We start from the raw sequence: 19,544 nt of genomic DNA, 5'->3' as shown, positions 1-19,544 counted from the left end.
TAGCATGTCGAAAAAAAGGCAGAGAAAAGTCATAGTATAGCATGTCGAAAAAAAGGCAGAAAAAAGTCATAGTATAGCATGTCGAAAAAAGTCATAGTATAGCATGTCGAAAAAAAGGCAGAAAAAAGTCATAGTATAGCATGTCGAAAAAAAGGCAGAGAAAAGTCATTGTATAGCATGTCGAAAAAAGTCATAGTATAGCATGTCGAAAAAAAGGCAGAAAAAAGTCATAGTATAGCATGTCGAAAAAAGTCATAGTATAGCATGTCGAAAAAAAGGCAGAAAAAGTCATAGTATAGCATGTCGAAAAAAAGGCAGAAAAAGTCATAGTATAGCATGTCGAAAAAAAGGCAGAAAAAAGTCATAGTATAGCATGTCGAAAAAAGTCATAGTATAGCATGTCGAAAAAAAGGCAGAAAAAAGTCATAGTATAGCATTTCGAAAAAAAGGCAGAAAAAAGTCATAGTATAGCATGTCGAAAAAAAGGCAGAAAAAAGTCATAGTATAGCATGTCGAAAAAAGTCATAGTACAGCATGTCGAAAAAAGTCATAGTATAGCATGTCGAAAAAAAGGCAGAAAAAAGTCATAGTATAGCATGTCGAAAAAAAGGCAGAAAAAGTCATAGTATAGCATGTCGAAAAAAGGCAGAAAAAGTCATAGTATAGCATGTCGAAAAAAGTCATAGTATAGCATGTCGAAAAAAAGGCAGAAAAAAGTCATAGTATAGCATGTCGAAAAAAGTCATCGTATAGCATGTCGAAAAAAAGGCAGAAAAAAGTCATAGTATAGCATGTCGAAAAAAGTCATAGTATAGCATGTCGACAAAAAGGCAGAAAAAAGTCATCGTATAGCATGTCGAAAAAAAGTCATAGTATAGCATGTCGAAAAAAGTCATAGTATAGCATGTCGAAAAAAAGGCAGAAAAAAGTCATAGTATAGCATGTCGAAAAAAAGGCAGAGAAAAGTCATAGTATAGCATGTCGAAAAAAAGGCAGAAAAAAGTCATAGTATAGCATGTCGAAAAAAGTCATAGTACAGCATGTCGAAAAAAGTCATAGTATAGCATGTCGAAAAAAAGGCAGAAAAAAGTCATAGTATAGCATGTCGAAAAAAGTCATAGTATAGCATGTCGAAAAAAAGGCAGAAAAAAGTCATAGTATAGCATGTCGAAAAAAAGGCAGAGAAAAGTCATAGTATAGCATGTCGAAAAAAAGGCAGAAAAAAGTCATAGTATAGCATGTCGAAAAAAGTCATAGTATAGCATGTCGAAAAAAAGGCAGAAAAAAGTCATAGTATAGCATGTCGAAAAAAAGGCAGAGAAAAGTCATAGTATAGCATGTCGAAAAAAGTCATAGTATAGCATGTCGAAAAAAAGGCAGAAAAAAGTCATAGTATAGCATGTCGAAAAAAGTCATAGTATAGCATGTCGAAAAAAAGGCAGAAAAAGTCATAGTATAGCATGTCGAAAAAAAGGCAGAAAAAGTCATAGTATAGCATGTCGAAAAAAAGGCAGAAAAAAGTCATAGTATAGCATGTCGAAAAAAGTCATAGTATAGCATGTCGAAAAAAAGGCAGAAAAAAGTCATAGTATAGCATGTCGAAAAAAAGGCAGAAAAAAGTCATAGTATAGCATGTCGAAAAAAAGGCAGAAAAAAGTCATAGTATAGCATGTCGAAAAAAGTCATAGTACAGCATGTCGAAAAAAGTCATAGTATAGCATGTCGAAAAAAAGGCAGAAAAAAGTCATAGTATAGCATGTCGAAAAAAAGGCAGAAAAAGTCATAGTATAGCATGTCGAAAAAAGGCAGAAAAAGTCATAGTATAGCATGTCGAAAAAAGTCATAGTATAGCATGTCGAAAAAAAGGCAGAAAAAAGTCATAGTATAGCATGTCGAAAAAAGTCATCGTATAGCATGTCGAAAAAAAGGCAGAAAAAAGTCATAGTATAGCATGTCGAAAAAAGTCATAGTATAGCATGTCGACAAAAAGGCAGAAAAAAGTCATCGTATAGCATGTCGAAAAAAAGTCATAGTATAGCATGTCGAAAAAAGTCATAGTATAGCATGTCGAAAAAAAGGCAGAAAAAAGTCATAGTATAGCATGTCGAAAAAAAGGCAGAAAAAAGTCATCGTATAGCATGTCGAAAAAAAGTCATAGTATAGCATGTCGAAAAAAGTCATCGTATAGCATGTCGAAAAAAAGGCAGAAAAAAGTCATAGTATAGCATGTCGAAAAAAGTCATAGTATAGCATGTCGAAAAAAAGGCAGAAAAAAGTCATAGTATAGCATGTCGAAAAAAAGGCAGAAAAAAGTCATAGTATAGCATGTCGAAAAAAAGGCAGAAAAAGTCATAGTATAGCATGTCGAAAAAAGTCATAGTATAGCATGTCGAAAAAAAGGCAGAAAAAAGTCATAGTATAGCATGTCGAAAAAAAGGCAGAGAAAAGTCATAGTATAGCATGTCGAAAAAAAGGCAGAAAAAAGTCATAGTATAGCATGTCGAAAAAAGTCATAGCATAGCATGTCGAAAAAAAGGCAGAAAAAAGTCATAGTATAGCATGTCGAAAAAAGTCATAGTATAGCATGTCGAAAAAAAGGCAGAAAAAAGTCATAGTATAGCATGTCGAAAAAAAGGCAGAAAAAAGTCATAGTATAGCATGTCGAAAAAAAGGCAGAAAAAAGTCATAGTATAGCATGTCGAAAAAAGTCATAGTATAGCATGTCGAAAAAAAGGGAGAAAAAAGTCATAGTATAGCATGTCGAAAAAAAGGCAGAAAAAAAGTCATAGTATAGCATGTCGAAAAAAAGGCAGAAAAAAGTCATAGTATAGCATGTCGAAAAAAGTCATAGTATAGCATGTCGAAAAAAAGGCAGAAAAAAGTCATAGTATAGCATGTCGAAAAAAGTCATAGTATAGCATGTCGAAAAAAAGGCAGAAAAAAGTCATCGTATAGCATGTCGAAAAAAAGTCATAGTATAGCATGTCGAAAAAAGTCATAGTATAGCATGTCGAAAAAAGTCATAGTATAGCATGTCGAAAAAAAGGCAGAAAAAAGTCATAGTATAGCATGTCGAAAAAAGTCATAGTATAGCATGTCGAAAAAAAGGCAGAAAAAAGTCATAGTATAGCATGTCGAAAAAAAGGCAGAAAAAAGTCATAGTATAGCATGTCGAAAAAAAGGCAGAAAAAAGTCATAGTATAGCATGTCGAAAAAAGTCATAGTATAGCATGTCGAAAAAAAGGCAGAAAAAAGTCATAGTATAGCATGTCGAAAAAAAGGCAGAGAAAAGTCATAGTATAGCATGTCGAAAAAAAGGCAGAAAAAAGTCATAGTATAGCATGTCGAAAAAAGTCATAGCATAGCATGTCGAAAAAAACGCAGAAAAAAGTCATAGTATAGCATGTCGAAAAAAGTCATAGTATAGCATGTCGAAAAAAAGGCAGAAAAAAGTCATAGTATAGCATGTCGAAAAAAGTCATGGTATAGCATGTCGAAAAAAAGGCAGAAAAAAGTCATAGTATAGCATGTCGAAAAAAAGGCAGAAAAAAGTCATAGTACAGCATGTCGAAAAAAAGGCAGAAAAAAGTCATAGTATAGCATGTCGAAAAAAGTCATAGTATAGCATGTCGAAAAAAGTCATAGTATAGCATGTCGAAAAAAAGGCAGAAAAAAGTCATAGTATAGCATGTCGAACAAAGTCATAGTATAGCATGTCGAAAAAAAGGCAGAAAAAAGTCATAGTATCGCATGTCGAAAAAAAGGCAGAAAAAAGTCATAGTATAGCATGTCGAAAAAAAGGCAGAAAAAAGTCATAGTATAGCATGTCGAAAAAAGTCATAGTATAGCATGTCGAAAAAAAGGCAGAAAAAAGTCATAGTATAGCATGTCGAAAAAAAGGCAGAGAAAAGTCATAGTATAGCATGTCGAAAAAAAGGCAGAAAAAAGTCATAGTATAGCATGTCGAAAAAAGTCATAGCATAGCATGTCGAAAAAAAGGCAGAAAAAAGTCATAGTATAGCATGTCGAAAAAAGTCATAGTATAGCATGTCGAAAAAAAGGCAGAAAAAAGTCATAGTATAGCATGTCGAAAAAAGTCATGGTATAGCATGTCGAAAAAAAGGCAGAAAAAAGTCATAGTATAGCATGTCGAAAAAAAGGCAGAAAAAAGTCATAGTACAGCATGTCGAAAAAAAGGCAGAAAAAAGTCATAGTATAGCATGTCGAAAAAAGTCATAGTATAGCATGTCGAAAAAAGTCATAGTATAGCATGTCGAAAAAAAGGCAGAAAAAAGTCATAGTATAGCATGTCGAACAAAGTCATAGTATAGCATGTCGAAAAAAAGGCAGAAAAAAGTCATAGTATCGCATGTCGAAAAAAAGGCAGAAAAAAGTCATAGTATAGCATGTCGAAAAAAAGGCAGAAAAAAGTCATAGTATAGCATGTCGAAAAAAGTCATAGTATAGCATGTCGAAAAAAAGGCAGAAAAAAGTCATAGTATAGCATGTCGAAAAAAGTCATAGTATAGCATGTCGAAAAAAAGGCAGAAAAAAGTCATAGTATAGCATGTCGAAAAAAGTCATAGTATAGCATGTCGAAAAAAAGGCAGAAAAAAGTCATAGTATAGCATGTCGAAAAAAGTCATAGTATAGCATGTCGAAAAAAAGGCAGAAAAAAGTCATAGTATAGCATGTCGAAAAAAAGGCAGAAAAAAGTCATAGTATAGCATGTCGAAAAAAAGGCAGAAAAAAGTCATAGTATAGCATGTCGAAAAAAGTCATAGTATAGCATGTCGAAAAAAAGGGAGAAAAAAGTCATAGTATAGCATGTCGAAAAAAAGGCAGAAAAAAAGTCATAGTATAGCATGTCGAAAAAAAGGCAGAAAAAAGTCATAGTATAGCATGTCGAAAAAAGTCATAGTATAGCATGTCGAAAAAAAGGCAGAAAAAAGTCATAGTATAGCATGTCGAAAAAAGTCATAGTATAGCATGTCGAAAAAAAGGCAGAAAAAAGTCATCGTATAGCATGTCGAAAAAAAGTCATAGTATAGCATGTCGAAAAAAGTCATAGTATAGCATGTCGAAAAAAGTCATAGTATAGCATGTCGAAAAAAAGGCAGAAAAAAGTCATAGTATAGCATGTCGAAAAAAGTCATAGTATAGCATGTCGAAAAAAAGGCAGAAAAAAGTCATAGTATAGCATGTCGAAAAAAAGGCAGAAAAAAATCATAGTATAGCATGTCGAAAAAAAGGCAGAAAAAAGTCATAGTATAGCATGTCGAAAAAAGTCATAGTATAGCATGTCGAAAAAAAGGCAGAAAAAAGTCATAGTATAGCATGTCGAAAAAAAGGCAGAGAAAAGTCATAGTATAGCATGTCGAAAAAAAGGCAGAAAAAAGTCATAGTATAGCATGTCGAAAAAAGTCATAGCATAGCATGTCGAAAAAAACGCAGAAAAAAGTCATAGTATAGCATGTCGAAAAAAGTCATAGTATAGCATGTCGAAAAAAAGGCAGAAAAAAGTCATAGTATAGCATGTCGAAAAAAGTCATGGTATAGCATGTCGAAAAAAAGGCAGAAAAAAGTCATAGTATAGCATGTCGAAAAAAAGGCAGAAAAAAGTCATAGTACAGCATGTCGAAAAAAAGGCAGAAAAAAGTCATAGTATAGCATGTCGAAAAAAGTCATAGTATAGCATGTCGAAAAAAGTCATAGTATAGCATGTCGAAAAAAAGGCAGAAAAAAGTCATAGTATCGCATGTCGAAAAAAGTCATAGTATAGCATGTCGAAAAAAAGGCAGAAAAAAGTCATAGTATAGCATGTCGAAAAAAGTCATAGTATAGCATGTCGAACAAAGTCATAGTATAGCATGTCGAAAAAAAGGCAGAAAAAAGTCATAGTATCGCATGTCGAAAAAAAGGCAGAAAAAAGTCATAGTATAGCATGTCGAAAAAAAGGCAGAAAAAAGTCATAGTATAGCATGTCGAAAAAAGTCATAGTATAGCATGTCGAAAAAAAGGCAGAAAAAAGTCATAGTATAGCATGTCGGCATGTCGAAAAAAAGGCAGAAAAAAGTCATAGTATAGCATGTCGAAAAAAGTCATAGTATAGCATGTCGAAAAAAAGGCAGAAAAAAGTCATAGTATAGCATGTCGAAAAAAGTCATAGTATAGCATGTCGAAAAAAAGGCAGAAAAAAGTCATAGTATAGCATGTCGAAAAAAGTCATAGTATAGCATGTCGAAAAAAAGGGAGAAAAAAGTCATAGTATAGCATGTCGAAAAAAAGGCAGAAAAAAAGTCATAGTATAGCATGTCGAAAAAAAGGCAGAAAAAAGTCATAGTATAGCATGTCGAAAAAAGTCATAGTATAGCATGTCGAAAAAAAGGCAGAAAAAAGTCATAGTATAGCATGTCGAAAAAAGTCATAGTATAGCATGTCGAAAAAAAGGCAGAAAAAAGCCATAGTATAGCATGTCGAAAAAAAGGCAGAAAAAAGTCATAGTACAGCATGTCGAAAAAAAGGCAGAAAAAAGTCATAGTATATATAGCATGTCAAAAAAAGTCATAGTATAGCATGTCGAAAAAAGTCATAGTATAGCATGTCGAAAAAAAGGCAGAAAAAAGTCATAGTATAGCATGTCGAAAAAAGTCATAGTATAGCATGTCGAAAAAAAGGCAGAAAAAAGTCATAGTATAGCATGTCGAAAAAAAGGCAGAAAAAAGTCATAGTATAGCATGTCGAAAAAAGTCATAGTATAGCATGTCGAAAAAAAGGCAGAAAAAAGTCATAGTATAGCATGTCGAAAAAAGTCATAGTATAGCATGTCGAAAAAAGTCATAGTATAGCATGTCGAAAAAAGGCAGAAAAAAGTCATAGTATAGCATGTCGAAAAAAGTCATAGTATAGCATGTCGAAAAAAAGGCAGAAAAAAGTCATAGTATAGCATGTCGAAAAAAGTCATAGTATAGCATGTCGAAAAAAAGGCAGAAAAAGTCATAGTATAGCATGTCGAAAAAAAGGCAGAAAAAAGTCATAGTATAGCATGTCGAAAAAAAGGCAGAAAAAAGTCATAGTATAGCATGTCGAAAAAAGTCATAGTATAGCATGTCGAAAAAAGTCATAGTATAGCATGTCGAAAAAAGTCATAGTATAGCATGTCGAAAAAAGTCATAGTATAGCATGTCGAAAAAAAGGCAGAAAAAAGTCATAGTATAGCATGTCGAAAAAAGTCATAGTATAGCATGTCGAAAAAAAGGCAGAAAAAAGTCATAGTATAGCATGTCGAAAAAAAGGCAGAAAAAAGTCATAGTATAGCATGTCGAAAAAAAGGCAGAAAAAAGTCATAGTATAGCATGTCGAAAAAAGTCATAGTATAGCATGTCGAAAAAAAGGCAGAAAAAAGTCATAGTATAGCATGTCGAAAAAAAGGCAGAGAAAAGTCATAGTATAGCATGTCGAAAAAAAGGCAGAAAAAAGTCATAGTATAGCATGTCGAAAAAAGTCATAGCATAGCATGTCGAAAAAAACGCAGAAAAAAGTCATAGTATAGCATGTCGAAAAAAGTCATAGTATAGCATGTCGAAAAAAAGGCAGAAAAAAGTCATAGTATAGCATGTCGAAAAAAGTCATGGTATAGCATGTCGAAAAAAAGGCAGAAAAAAGTCATAGTATAGCATGTCGAAAAAAAGGCAGAAAAAAGTCATAGTACAGCATGTCGAAAAAAAGGCAGAAAAAAGTCATAGTATAGCATGTCGAAAAAAGTCATAGTATAGCATGTCGAAAAAAGTCATAGTATAGCATGTCGAAAAAAAGGCAGAAAAAAGTCATAGTATAGCATGTCGAACAAAGTCATAGTATAGCATGTCGAAAAAAAGGCAGAAAAAAGTCATAGTATCGCATGTCGAAAAAAAGGCAGAAAAAAGTCATAGTATAGCATGTCGAAAAAAAGGCAGAAAAAAGTCATAGTATAGCATGTCGAAAAAAGTCATAGTATAGCATGTCGAAAAAAAGGCAGAAAAAAGTCATAGTATAGCATGTCGGCATGTCGAAAAAAAGTCATAGTATAGCATGTCGAAAAAAGTCATAGTATAGCATGTCGAAAAAAAGGCAGAAAAAAGTCATAGTATAGCATGTCGAAAAAAGTCATAGTATAGCATGTCGAAAAAAAGGCAGAAAAAAGTCATAGTATAGCATGTCGAAAAAAGTCATAGTATAGCATGTCGAAAAAAAGGGAGAAAAAAGTCATAGTATAGCATGTCGAAAAAAAGGCAGAAAAAAAGTCATAGTATAGCATGTCGAAAAAAAGGCAGAAAAAAGTCATAGTATAGCATGTCGAAAAAAGTCATAGTATAGCATGTCGAAAAAAAGGCAGAAAAAAGTCATAGTATAGCATGTCGAAAAAAGTCATAGTATAGCATGTCGAAAAAAAGGCAGAAAAAAGCCATAGTATAGCATGTCGAAAAAAAGGCAGAAAAAAGTCATAGTACAGCATGTCGAAAAAAAGGCAGAAAAAAGTCATAGTATATATAGCATGTCAAAAAAAGTCATAGTATAGCATGTCGAAAAAAGTCATAGTATAGCATGTCGAAAAAAAGGCAGAAAAAAGTCATAGTATAGCATGTCGAAAAAAGTCATAGTATAGCATGTCGAAAAAAAGGCAGAAAAAAGTCATAGTATAGCATGTCGAAAAAAAGGCAGAAAAAAGTCATAGTATAGCATGTCGAAAAAAGTCATAGTATAGCATGTCGAAAAAAAGGCAGAAAAAAGTCATAGTATAGCATGTCGAAAAAAGTCATAGTATAGCATGTCGAAAAAAGTCATAGTATAGCATGTCGAAAAAAGGCAGAAAAAAGTCATAGTATAGCATGTCGAAAAAAGTCATAGTATAGCATGTCGAAAAAAAGGCAGAAAAAAGTCATAGTATAGCATGTCGAAAAAAGTCATAGTATAGCATGTCGAAAAAAAGGCAGAAAAAAGTCATAGTATAGCATGTCGAAAAAAAGGCAGAAAAAAGTCATAGTATAGCATGTCGAAAAAAAGGCAGAAAAAAGTCATAGTATAGCATGTCGAAAAAAGTCATAGTATAGCATGTCGAAAAAAGTCATAGTATAGCATGTCGAAAAAAAGGCAGAAAAAAGTCATAGTATAGCATGTCGAAAAAAAGGCAGAAAAAGTCATAGTATAGCATGTCGAAAAAAGGCAGAAAAAGTCATAGTATAGCATGTCGAAAAAAGTCATAGTATAGCATGTCGAAAAAAAGTCAGAAAAAAGTCATAGTATAGCATGTCGAAAAAAGTCATCGTATAGCATGTCGAAAAAAAGGCAGAAAAAAGTCATAGTATAGCATGTCGAAAAAAGTCATAGTATAGCATGTCGACAAAAAGGCAGAAAAAAGTCATCGTATAGCATGTCGAAAAAAAGTCATAGTATAGCATGTCGAAAAAAGTCATCGTATAGCATGTCGAAAAAAAGGCAGAAAAAAGTCACAGTATAGCATGTCGAAAAAAAGGCAATCGTATAGCATGTCGAAAAAAGTCATAGTATAGCATGTCGAAAAAAAGGCAGAAAAAAGTCATAGTATAGCATGTCGAAAAAAAGGCAGAAAAAAGACATCGTATAGCATGTCGAAAAAAAGTCATAGTATAGCATGTCGAAAAAAGTCATAGTATAGCATGTCGAAAAAAGTCATAGTATAGCATGTCGAAAAAAAGGCAGAAAAAAGTCATAGTATAGCATGTCGAAAAAAGTCATAGTATAGCATGTCGAAAAAAAGGCAGAAAAAAGTCATAGTATAGCATGTCGAAAAAAGTCATAGTATAGCATGTCGAAAAAAAGGCAGAAAAAAGTCATAGTATAGCATGTCGAAAAAAAGGCAGAGAAAAGTCATAGTATAGCATGTCGAAAAAAAGGCAGAAAAAAGTCATAGTATAGCATGTCGAAAAAAGTCATAGTATAGCATGTCGAAAAAAAGGCAGAAAAAAGTCATAGTATAGCATGTCGAAAAAAAGGCAGAGAAAAGTCATAGTATAGCATGTCGAAAAAAAGGCAGAAAAAAGTCATAGTATAGCATGTCGAAAAAAGTCATAGTATAGCATGTCGAAAAAAAGGCAGAAAAAAGTCATAGTATAGCATGTCGAAAAAAGTCATGGTATAGCATGTCGAAAAAAAGGCAGAAAAAAGTCATAGTATAGCATGTCGAAAAAAAGGCAGAAAAAAGTCATAGTATAGCATGTCGAAAAAAGTCATAGTATAGCATGTCGAAAAAAAGTCAGAAAAAAGTCATAGTATAGCATGTCGAAAAAAAGGCAGAAAAAAGTCATAGTATAGCATGTCGAAAAAAGTCATAGTATAGCATGTCGAAAAAAAGGCAGAAAAAAGTCATAGTATAGCATGTCGAAAAAAAGGCAGAAAAAAGTCATAGTATAGCATGTCGAAAAAAGGCAGAAAAAAGTCATAGTATAGCATGTCGAAAAAAAGGCAGAATAAAGTCATAGTATAGCATGTTGAAAAAAAGGCAGAAAAAGTCATAGTATAGCATGTCGAAAAAAAGACAGAAAAAAGTCATAGTATAGCATGTCGAAAAAAAAGGCAGAAAAAAGTCATAGTATAGCATGTCGAAAAAAAGGCAGAAAAAAGTCATAGTATAGCATGTCGAAAAAAAGGCAGAAAAAAGTCATAGTATAGCATGTCGAAAAAAGTCATAGTATAGCATGTCGAAAAAAAGTCAGAAAAAAGTCATAGTATAGCATGTCGAAAAAAAGGCAGAAAAAAGTCATAGTATAGCACGTCGAAAAAAAGGCTGAAAAAAGTTATAGTATAGCATGTCGAAAAAGTCATAGTATAGCATGTCGAAAAAAAAGGCAGAAAAAAGTCATAGTATAGCATGTCGAAAAAAAGGCAGAAAAAAGTCATAGTATAGCATGTCGAAAAAAGTCATAGTATAGCATGTCGAAAAAAAGGCAGAAAAAAGTCATAGTATAGCACGTCGAAAAAAAGGCTGAAAAAAGTTATAGTATAGCATGTCGAAAAGGTCATAGTATAGCATGTCGAAAAAAAGACAGAAAAAAGTCATAGTATAGCATGTCGAAAAAGTCATAGTATAGCATGTCGAAAAAAAAGGCAGAAAAAAGTCATAGTATAGCATGTCGAAAAAAAGGCAGAAAAAAGTCATAGTATAGCATGTCGAAAAAAGTCATAGTATAGCATGTCGAAAAAAAGGCAGAAAAAAGTCATAGTATAGCATGTCGGCATGTCGAAAAAAAGGCAGAAAAAAGTCATAGTATAGCATGTCGAAAAAAGTCATAGTATAGCATGTCGAAAAAAAGGCAGAAAAAAGTCATAGTATAGCATGTCGAAAAAAGTCATAGTATAGCATGTCGAAAAAAAGGCAGAAAAAAGTCATAGTATAGCATGTCGAAAAAAAGGCAGAAAAAAGTCATAGTATAGCATGTCGAAAAAAAGGCAGAAAAAAGTCATAGTATAGCATGTCGAAAAAAGTCATAGTATAGCATGTCGAAAAAAAGGCAGAAAAAAGTCATCGTATAGCATGTCGAAAAAAAGTCATAGTATAGCATGTCGAAAAAAGTCATAGTATAGCATGTCGAAAAAAGTCATAGTATAGCATGTCGAAAAAAAGGCAGAAAAAAGTCATAGTATAGCATGTCGAAAAAAGTCATAGTATAGCATGTCGAAAAAAAGGCAGAGAAAAGTCATAGTATAGCATGTCGAAAAAAAGGCAGAAAAAAGTCATAGTATAGCATGTCGAAAAAAAGGCAGAATAAAGTCATAGTATAGCATGTTGAAAAAAAGGCAGAAAAAGTCATAGTATAGCATGTCGAAAAAAAGACAGAAAAAAGTCATAGTATAGCATGTCGAAAAAAAAGGCAGAAAAAAGTCATAGTATAGCATGTCGAAAAAAAGGCAGAAAAAAGTCATAGTATAGCATGTCGAAAAAAAGGCAGAAAAAAGTCATAGTATAGCATGTCGAAAAAAGTCATAGTATAGCATGTCGAAAAAAAGTCAGAAAAAAGTCATAGTATAGCATGTCGAAAAAAAGGCAGAAAAAAGTCATAGTATAGCACGTCGAAAAAAAGGCTGAAAAAAGTTATAGTATAGCATGTCGAAAAAGTCATAGTATAGCATGTCGAAAAAAAAGGCAGAAAAAAGTCATAGTATAGCATGTCGAAAAAAAGGCAGAAAAAAGTCATAGTATAGCATGTCGAAAAAAGTCATAGTATAGCATGTCGAAAAAAAGGCAGAAAAAAGTCATAGTATAGCACGTCGAAAAAAAGGCTGAAAAAAGTTATAGTATAGCATGTCGAAAAAGTCATAGTATAGCATGTCGAAAAAAAGACAGAAAAAAGTCATAGTATAGCATGTCGAAAAAGTCATAGTATAGCATGTCGAAAAAAAAGGCAGAAAAAAGTCATAGTATAGCATGTCGAAAAAAAGGCAGAAAAAAGTCATAGTATAGCATGTCGAAAAAAGTCATAGTATAGCATGTCGAAAAAAAGGCAGAAAAAAGTCATAGTATAGCATGTCGGCATGTCGAAAAAAAGGCAGAAAAAAGTCATAGTATAGCATGTCGAAAAAAGTCATAGTATAGCATGTCGAAAAAAAGGCAGAAAAAAGTCATAGTATAGCATGTCGAAAAAAGTCATAGTATAGCATGTCGAAAAAAAGGCAGAAAAAAGTCATAGTATAGCATGTCGAAAAAAAGGCAGAAAAAAGTCATAGTATAGCATGTCGAAAAAAAGGCAGAAAAAAGTCATAGTATAGCATGTCGAAAAAAGTCATAGTATAGCATGTCGAAAAAAAGGCAGAAAAAAGTCATCGTATAGCATGTCGAAAAAAAGTCATAGTATAGCATGTCGAAAAAAGTCATAGTATAGCATGTCGAAAAAAGTCATAGTATAGCATGTCGAAAAAAAGGCAGAAAAAAGTCATAGTATAGCATGTCGAAAAAAGTCATAGTATAGCATGTCGAAAAAAAGGCAGAAAAAAGTCATAGTATAGCATGTCGAAAAAAGTCATAGTATAGCATGTCGAAAAAAAGGCAGAAAAAAGTCATAGTATAGCATGTCGAAAAAAAGGCAGAGAAAAGTCATAGTATAGCATGTCGAAAAAAAGGCAGAAAAAAGTCATAGTATAGCATGTCGAAAAAAGTCATAGTATAGCATGTCGAAAAAAAGGCAGAAAAAAGTCATAGTATAGCATGTCGAAAAAAGTCATGGTATAGCATGTCGAAAAAAAGGCAGAAAAAAGTCATAGTATAGCATGTCGAAAAAAAGGCAGAAAAAAGTCATAGTATAGCATGTCGAAAAAAGTCATAGTATAGCATGTCGAAAAAAAGTCAGAAAAAAGTCATAGTATAGCATGTCGAAAAAAAGGCAGAAAAAAGTCATAGTATAGCATGTCGAAAAAAGTCATAGTATAGCATGTCGAAAAAAAGGCAGAAAAAAGTCATAGTATAGCATGTCGAAAAAAAGGCAGAAAAAAGTCATAGTATAGCATGTCGAAAAAAGGCAGAAAAAAGTCATAGTATAGCATGTCGAAAAAAAGGCAGAATAAAGTCATAGTATAGCATGTTGAAAAAAAGGCAGAAAAAGTCATAGTATAGCATGTCGAAAAAAAAGGCAGAAAAAAGTCATAGTATAGCATGTCGAAAAAAAGGCAGAAAAAAGTCATAGTATAGCATGTCGAAAAAAAGGCAGAAAAAAGTCATAGTATAGCATGTCGAAAAAAGTCATAGTATAGCATGTCGAAAAAAAGTCAGAAAAAAGTCATAGTATAGCATGTCGAAAAAAAGGCAGAAAAAAGTCATAGTATAGCACGTCGAAAAAAAGGCTGAAAAAAGTTATAGTATAGCATGTCGAAAAAGTCATAGTATAGCATGTCGAAAAAAAAGGCAGAAAAAAGTCATAGTATAGCATGTCGAAAAAAAGGCAGAAAAAAGTCATAGTATAGCATGTCGAAAAAAGTCATAGTATAGCATGTCGAAAAAAAGGCAGAAAAAAGTCATAGTATAGCACGTCGAAAAAAAGGCTGAAAAAAGTTATAGTATAGCATGTCGAAAAAGTCATAGTATAGCATGTCGAAAAAAAGACAGAAAAAAGTCATAGTATAGCATGTCGAAAAAGTCATAGTATAGCATGTCGAAAAAAAAGGCAGAAAAAAGTCATAGTATAGCATGTCGAAAAAAAGGCAGAAAAAAGTCATAGTATAGCATGTCGAAAAAAGTCATAGTATAGCATGTCGAAAAAAAGGCAGAAAAAAGTCATAGTATAGCATGTCGGCATGTCGAAAAAAAGGCAGAAAAAAGTCATAGTATAGCATGTCGAAAAAAGTCATAGTATAGCATGTCGAAAAAAAGGCAGAAAAAAGTCATAGTATAGCATGTCGAAAAAAGTCATAGTATAGCATGTCGAAAAAAAGGCAGAAAAAAGTCATAGTATAGCATGTCGAAAAAAAGGTAGAAAAAAGTCATAGTATAGCATGTCGAAAAAAAGGCAGAAAAAAGTCATAGTATAGCATGTCGAAAAAAGTCATAGTATAGCATGTCGAAAAAAAGGGAGAAAAAAGTCATAGTATAGCATGTCGAAAAAAAGGCAGAAAAAAAGTCATAGTATAGCATGTCGAAAAAAAGGCAGAAAAAAGTCATAGTATAGCATGTCGAAAAAAGTCATAGTATAGCATGTCGAAAAAAAGGCAGAAAAAAGTCATAGTATAGCATGTCGAAAAAAGTCATAGTATAGCATGTCGAAAAAAAGGCAGAAAAAAGTCATAGTATAGCATGTCGAAAAAAAGGCAGAAAAAAGTCATAGTATAGCATGTCGAAAAAAGTCATAGTATAGCATGTCGAAAAAAAGGCAGAAAAAAGTCATAGTATAGCATGTCGAAAAAAGTCATAGTATAGCATGTCGAAAAAAGTCATAGTATAGCATGTCGAAAAAAAGGCAGAAAAAAGTCATAGTATAGCATGTCGAAAAAAGTCATAGTATAGCATGTCGAAAAAAAGGCAGAAAAAAGTCATAGTATAGCATGTCGAAAAAAGTCATAGTATAGCATGTCGAAAAAAAGGCAGAAAAAAGTCATAGTATAGCATGTCGAAAAAAAGGCAGAAAAAAGTCATAGTATAGCATGTCGAAAAAAAGGCAGAAAAAAGTCATAGTATAGCATGTCGAAAAAAGTCATAGTATAGCATGTCGAAAAAAGTCATAGTATAGCATGTCGAAAAAAAGGCAGAAAAAAGTCATAGTATAGCATGTCGAAAAAAGGCAGAAAAAGTCATAGTATAGCATGTCGAAAAAAGGCAGAAAAAGTCATAGTATAGCATGTCGAAAAAAGTCATAGTATAGCATGTCGAAAAAAAGGCAGAAAAAAGTCATAGTATAGCATGTCGAAAAAAGTAATCGTATAGCATGTCGAAAAAAAGGCAGAAAAAAGTCATAGTATAGCATATCGAAAAAAGTCATAGTATAGCATGTCGACAAAAAGGCAGAAAAAAGTCATCGTATAGCATGTCGAAAAAAAGTCATAGTATAGCATGTCGAAAAAAGTCATCGTATAGCATGTCGAAAAAAAGGCAGAAAAAAGTCACAGTATAGCATGTCGAAAAAAAGGCAATCGTATAGCATGTCGAAAAAAGTCATAGTATAGCATGTCGAAAAAAAGGCAGAAAAAAGTCATAGTATAGCATGTCGAAAAAAAGGCAGAAAAAAGTCATCGTATAGCATGTCGAAAAAAAGTCATAGTATAGCATGTCGAAAAAAGTCATAGTATAGCATGTCGAAAAAAGTCATAGTATAGCATGTCGAAAAAAAGGCAGAAAAAAGTCATAGTATAGCATGTCGAAAAAAGTCATAGTATAGCATGTCGAAAAAAAGGCAGAAAAAAGTCATAGTATAGCATGTCGAAAAAAGTCATAGTATAGCATGTCGAAAAAAAGGCAGAAAAAAGTCATAGTATAGCATGTCGAAAAAAAGGCAGAGAAAAGTCATAGTATAGCATGTCGAAAAAAAGGCAGAAAAAAGTCATAGTATAGCATGTCGAAAAAAGTCATAGTATAGCATGTCGAAAAAAAGGCAGAAAAAAGTCATAGTATAGCATGTCGAAAAAAGTCATGGTATAGCATGTCGAAAAAAAGGCAGAAAAAAGTCATAGTATAGCATGTCGAAAAAAAGGCAGAAAAAAGTCATAGTATAGCATGTCGAAAAAAGTCATAGTATAGCATGTCGAAAAAAAGTCAGAAAAAAGTCATAGTATAGCATGTCGAAAAAAAGGCAGAAAAAAGTCATAGTATAGCATGTCGAAAAAAGTCATAGTATAGCATGTCGAAAAAAAGTCAGAAAAAAGTCATAGTATAGCATGTCGAAAAAAAGGCAGAAAAAAGTCATAGTATAGCACGTCGAAAAAAAGGCTGAAAAAAGTTATAGTATAGCATGTCGAAAAAGTCATAGTATAGCATGTCGAAAAAAAAGGCAGAAAAAAGTCATAGTATAGCATGTCGAAAAAAAGGCAGAAAAAAGTCATAGTATAGCATGTCGAAAAAAGTCATAGTATAGCATGTCGAAAAAAAGGCAGAAAAAAGTCATAGTATAGCACGTCGAAAAAAAGGCTGAAAAAAGTTATAGTATAGCATGTCGAAAAAGTCATAGTATAGCATGTCGAAAAAAAGACAGAAAAAAGTCATAGTATAGCATGTCGAAAAAGTCATAGTATAGCATGTCGAAAAAAAAGGCAGAAAAAAGTCATAGTATAGCATGTCGAAAAAAGTCATAGTATAGCATGTCGAAAAAAGTCATAGTATAGCATGTCGAAAAAAGGCAGAAAAAAGTCATAGTATAGCATGTCGAAAAAGTCATAGTATAGCATGTCGAAAAAAGGCAGAAAAAAGTCATAGTATAGCATGTCGAAAAAAAGGCAGAAAAAAGTCAAAGTAAAAAAAAGAATGGAACAGATTATTGGTTTCCGATATTCCTTCCTTTCTTTATTCTTGCATGCATTAAACACACCACAGCTTTTTGGAGTTGCTTTTCATTCAATACCATAGTACAATAAATACATTAATACTGTAGAATGACAGAATTCAGTGAAGTAAATGCTTTTATTTGAACTAATGCATGTTGCAGCGCTACGCTGTCAATCTCAGCCAAGAACGGAGAAATGTAGAGTCCATCCTGAGTCATGTCATGGAGACGCACCGAGCCAGAGCCCTCACTGCTGTTGCTTCTGCTGGAGCTCTCCAATCCAACCTATGGGATGAAAAATCATATTGGTGTGACTACAAAAAGTCATAGCATAGCACTGTTGTTTGACATGCTACACTGTGACTGTTTGACATGCTACACTATGACAGCACTTTTTGCGAAAAGTTTCAATCACTGTGTAGCTACCATTTAACGGCTCGAAACACTTTCTGTTTTAGGAAGTAGTGGAAGTTCAGACACTAGAGTTGGCTGAAGTGCCAAGTGAAGGAACAGCCCTGGACCCTCTAGACGTAAGCTTGTTTCTTGTGTCTTATAATATTATATCACATGCTTGTTTCATTTCCCTGTAGGCTACATGCTGAATTATTCCAATGACTTTCAAATTGTTTACTTCCAGGATGATGAAGGCCTTATCGGGTGGTGGAGAACAGTCGACGGTATGCTTGGTGTTGTTTATATGTTGGTGAGCCTGCTTATTAAATGTATAAATACTAATTATTTCTCTGCTATGTGCTAGGCTGGGATGAGTGGAATGAAGACAGGCAGAGCGACAAACCTGAAGAGTAAGTACCGCATTTATTGAAGTTACCAATGTTAACAGGAACAAATCTGCCTTTTAAAAAGAAAATAGGCAAGCTAGTTTGGTATCATAATATAGTCACTGTTTAAATAACATTGTTTGTCCTTAGTAAGTAAAATTGACATGTTACTCATGTCTACAAAACTAACCTATTCAGGTTCTCTTGAACTGAATCTTGCATTACATTAAGAGTTTCTCCTGTAAGCCCGTTTCCTTGTTTCAGAGTGGTGGAACAAGCAGCTGATCGTGTCTTCATGGCGGCGCGTCTTTTCGTTCGCTTCTTCAACCAGCGTGGCGCTTTACTCCAGCAGCACATCCTGGAGCTCATGTCTTTGGCTGACTCAGCGGACATTTTCCATAAGAAGACCGTCAAGGGCAGCGTCGGCGGCGGGGTTGCCAGTGTCGCAGGGTCCATCACGACCATCACCGGCCTCATTCTGGCACCCTTCACTGCGGGAGCGTCGCTCATCGTCACGGCTGTGGGCATCGGGGTGGCGACTGCAGGCGGGGTGGCTTCCGCCTCAGCCAACATCACCGACATGCTCCATTCAAAGACGGACCGCAAGAAGGTGGAGAAGATCATCCAAGACTACGAGGAGGAGATGAAGGACATCAAGGAGTGCCTGGAGTTCTTGCAGGTGAGAAGATAAAAAGCAGAACAAACCTTTTCTTTCTTATACAAATACATCGGATTGGATTGAACACATGGGGTTTAAATTTGATGGAAAATCTCTTTTCAGGAAGGGATGGAGATGCTTGATGAGTGGAACTTTGAAGAGTACGTTGAGAACATCTCGAAGAAGCACCTCAACCAGAACGTCAAACATGTAATGAAGGAGGGCGGCCGGGCCGGCAAGGCTCTGGTGATCAACACGGAGAGCCTGATCAGCACCGTTCAGGTCCTCAGCGTTGCGGGGGACGCTGCTAGAGCCGTCCAGGTGATGAGCCTCACCGCCGGAGTGATGTCCGGTCTCTTCCTGGCCCTCGATGTCTTCTTCCTGGCCAAAGATGCCAAGGAGCTCAAGAAGGGAGCCAAGACGGAGTTCGCAGCCAAGATTCGAGAGGTTTGTAAAGACCTGCAGGACGGGCTGCTGGAACTGAACCGCATCAAGGAACAGCTGCAGAAAACCATCGACGGGATAGAAGTGGAGGTAGACGAGGGGGAAGACGACGAAGAGCTGTTGAAGTCTGAGCTGAAAAAACTGGTTGAATAAAAGGACAGCGGTTACAAAACAGTTATTACAACAGTATATATATATTTATATTAGTAGTAATTAAATTATGAGTATGTAGATTGCGTCATGTTGAATTAATGTCACTTTATTTGCAATAAAAATGGTTCCCTGCTTATTTGTCTGGCTCAGTTGTGACGGGTAAGAGCTCGATCCCTAGTAGACCAGTAGAGGGAGGATGTATGTAAAGAGCAGGGGTTGGGGCTGGGTGACGCATGACCACCTTGTGCTCAGAGAGTGACGCACGACGGTCAGAATGTAGACGATCTTGCCTGGCCTGCTTGCAAAGATACTTTCATGATGAGGGAGTATCTCGTTCCATGTCGAGCATACGTGCTTGCCACGCTGCGTTCTGTATGAACAGCTCAGTTGGTTGAGATGTTAAATGAACCTGTAGACCGGCATGCTTTAAAAAGGAATCTGTGATTTGGAAAAACTTGTCCACGCATTTATCTTCAGCAGACTGGATGACTGTAACGGCGTTTTTACAGAGACCTGTAAAAAGTCAGTCAGAAAGCTGCA

The 19,544-nt window shown here is 34.4% G+C and overlaps 1 protein-coding gene across 1 annotated transcript; it reads left to right on the top strand.

Moving 5' to 3' along the window:
• Positions 1–17,187: 17,187 nt before the first annotated feature.
• LOC306796777 (apolipoprotein L6-like) lies at positions 17,188–19,103 on the top strand (the record flags this gene model as incomplete). The annotated part of the gene is made up of 6 exons (XM_079295845.1): positions 17,188–17,280; positions 17,429–17,500; positions 17,608–17,647; positions 17,728–17,773; positions 18,014–18,428; positions 18,531–19,103. The coding sequence occupies 6 exons, from the start codon at positions 17,188–17,190 to the stop codon at positions 19,002–19,004; spliced, it is 1,140 nt and encodes a 379-aa protein (XP_079151971.1). The 3' UTR covers positions 19,005–19,103.
• Between the last annotated feature and the right edge of the window lie 441 nt (positions 19,104–19,544).

The sequence above is a fragment of the Melanostigma gelatinosum genome (assembly GCF_949748355.1).
Source record: "Melanostigma gelatinosum genome assembly, chromosome: 23".
In the NCBI taxonomy this organism is placed as follows: Eukaryota; Metazoa; Chordata; class Actinopteri; order Perciformes; family Zoarcidae; genus Melanostigma; species Melanostigma gelatinosum.
This window is presented reverse-complemented; position numbering and strand designations above follow the sequence as displayed.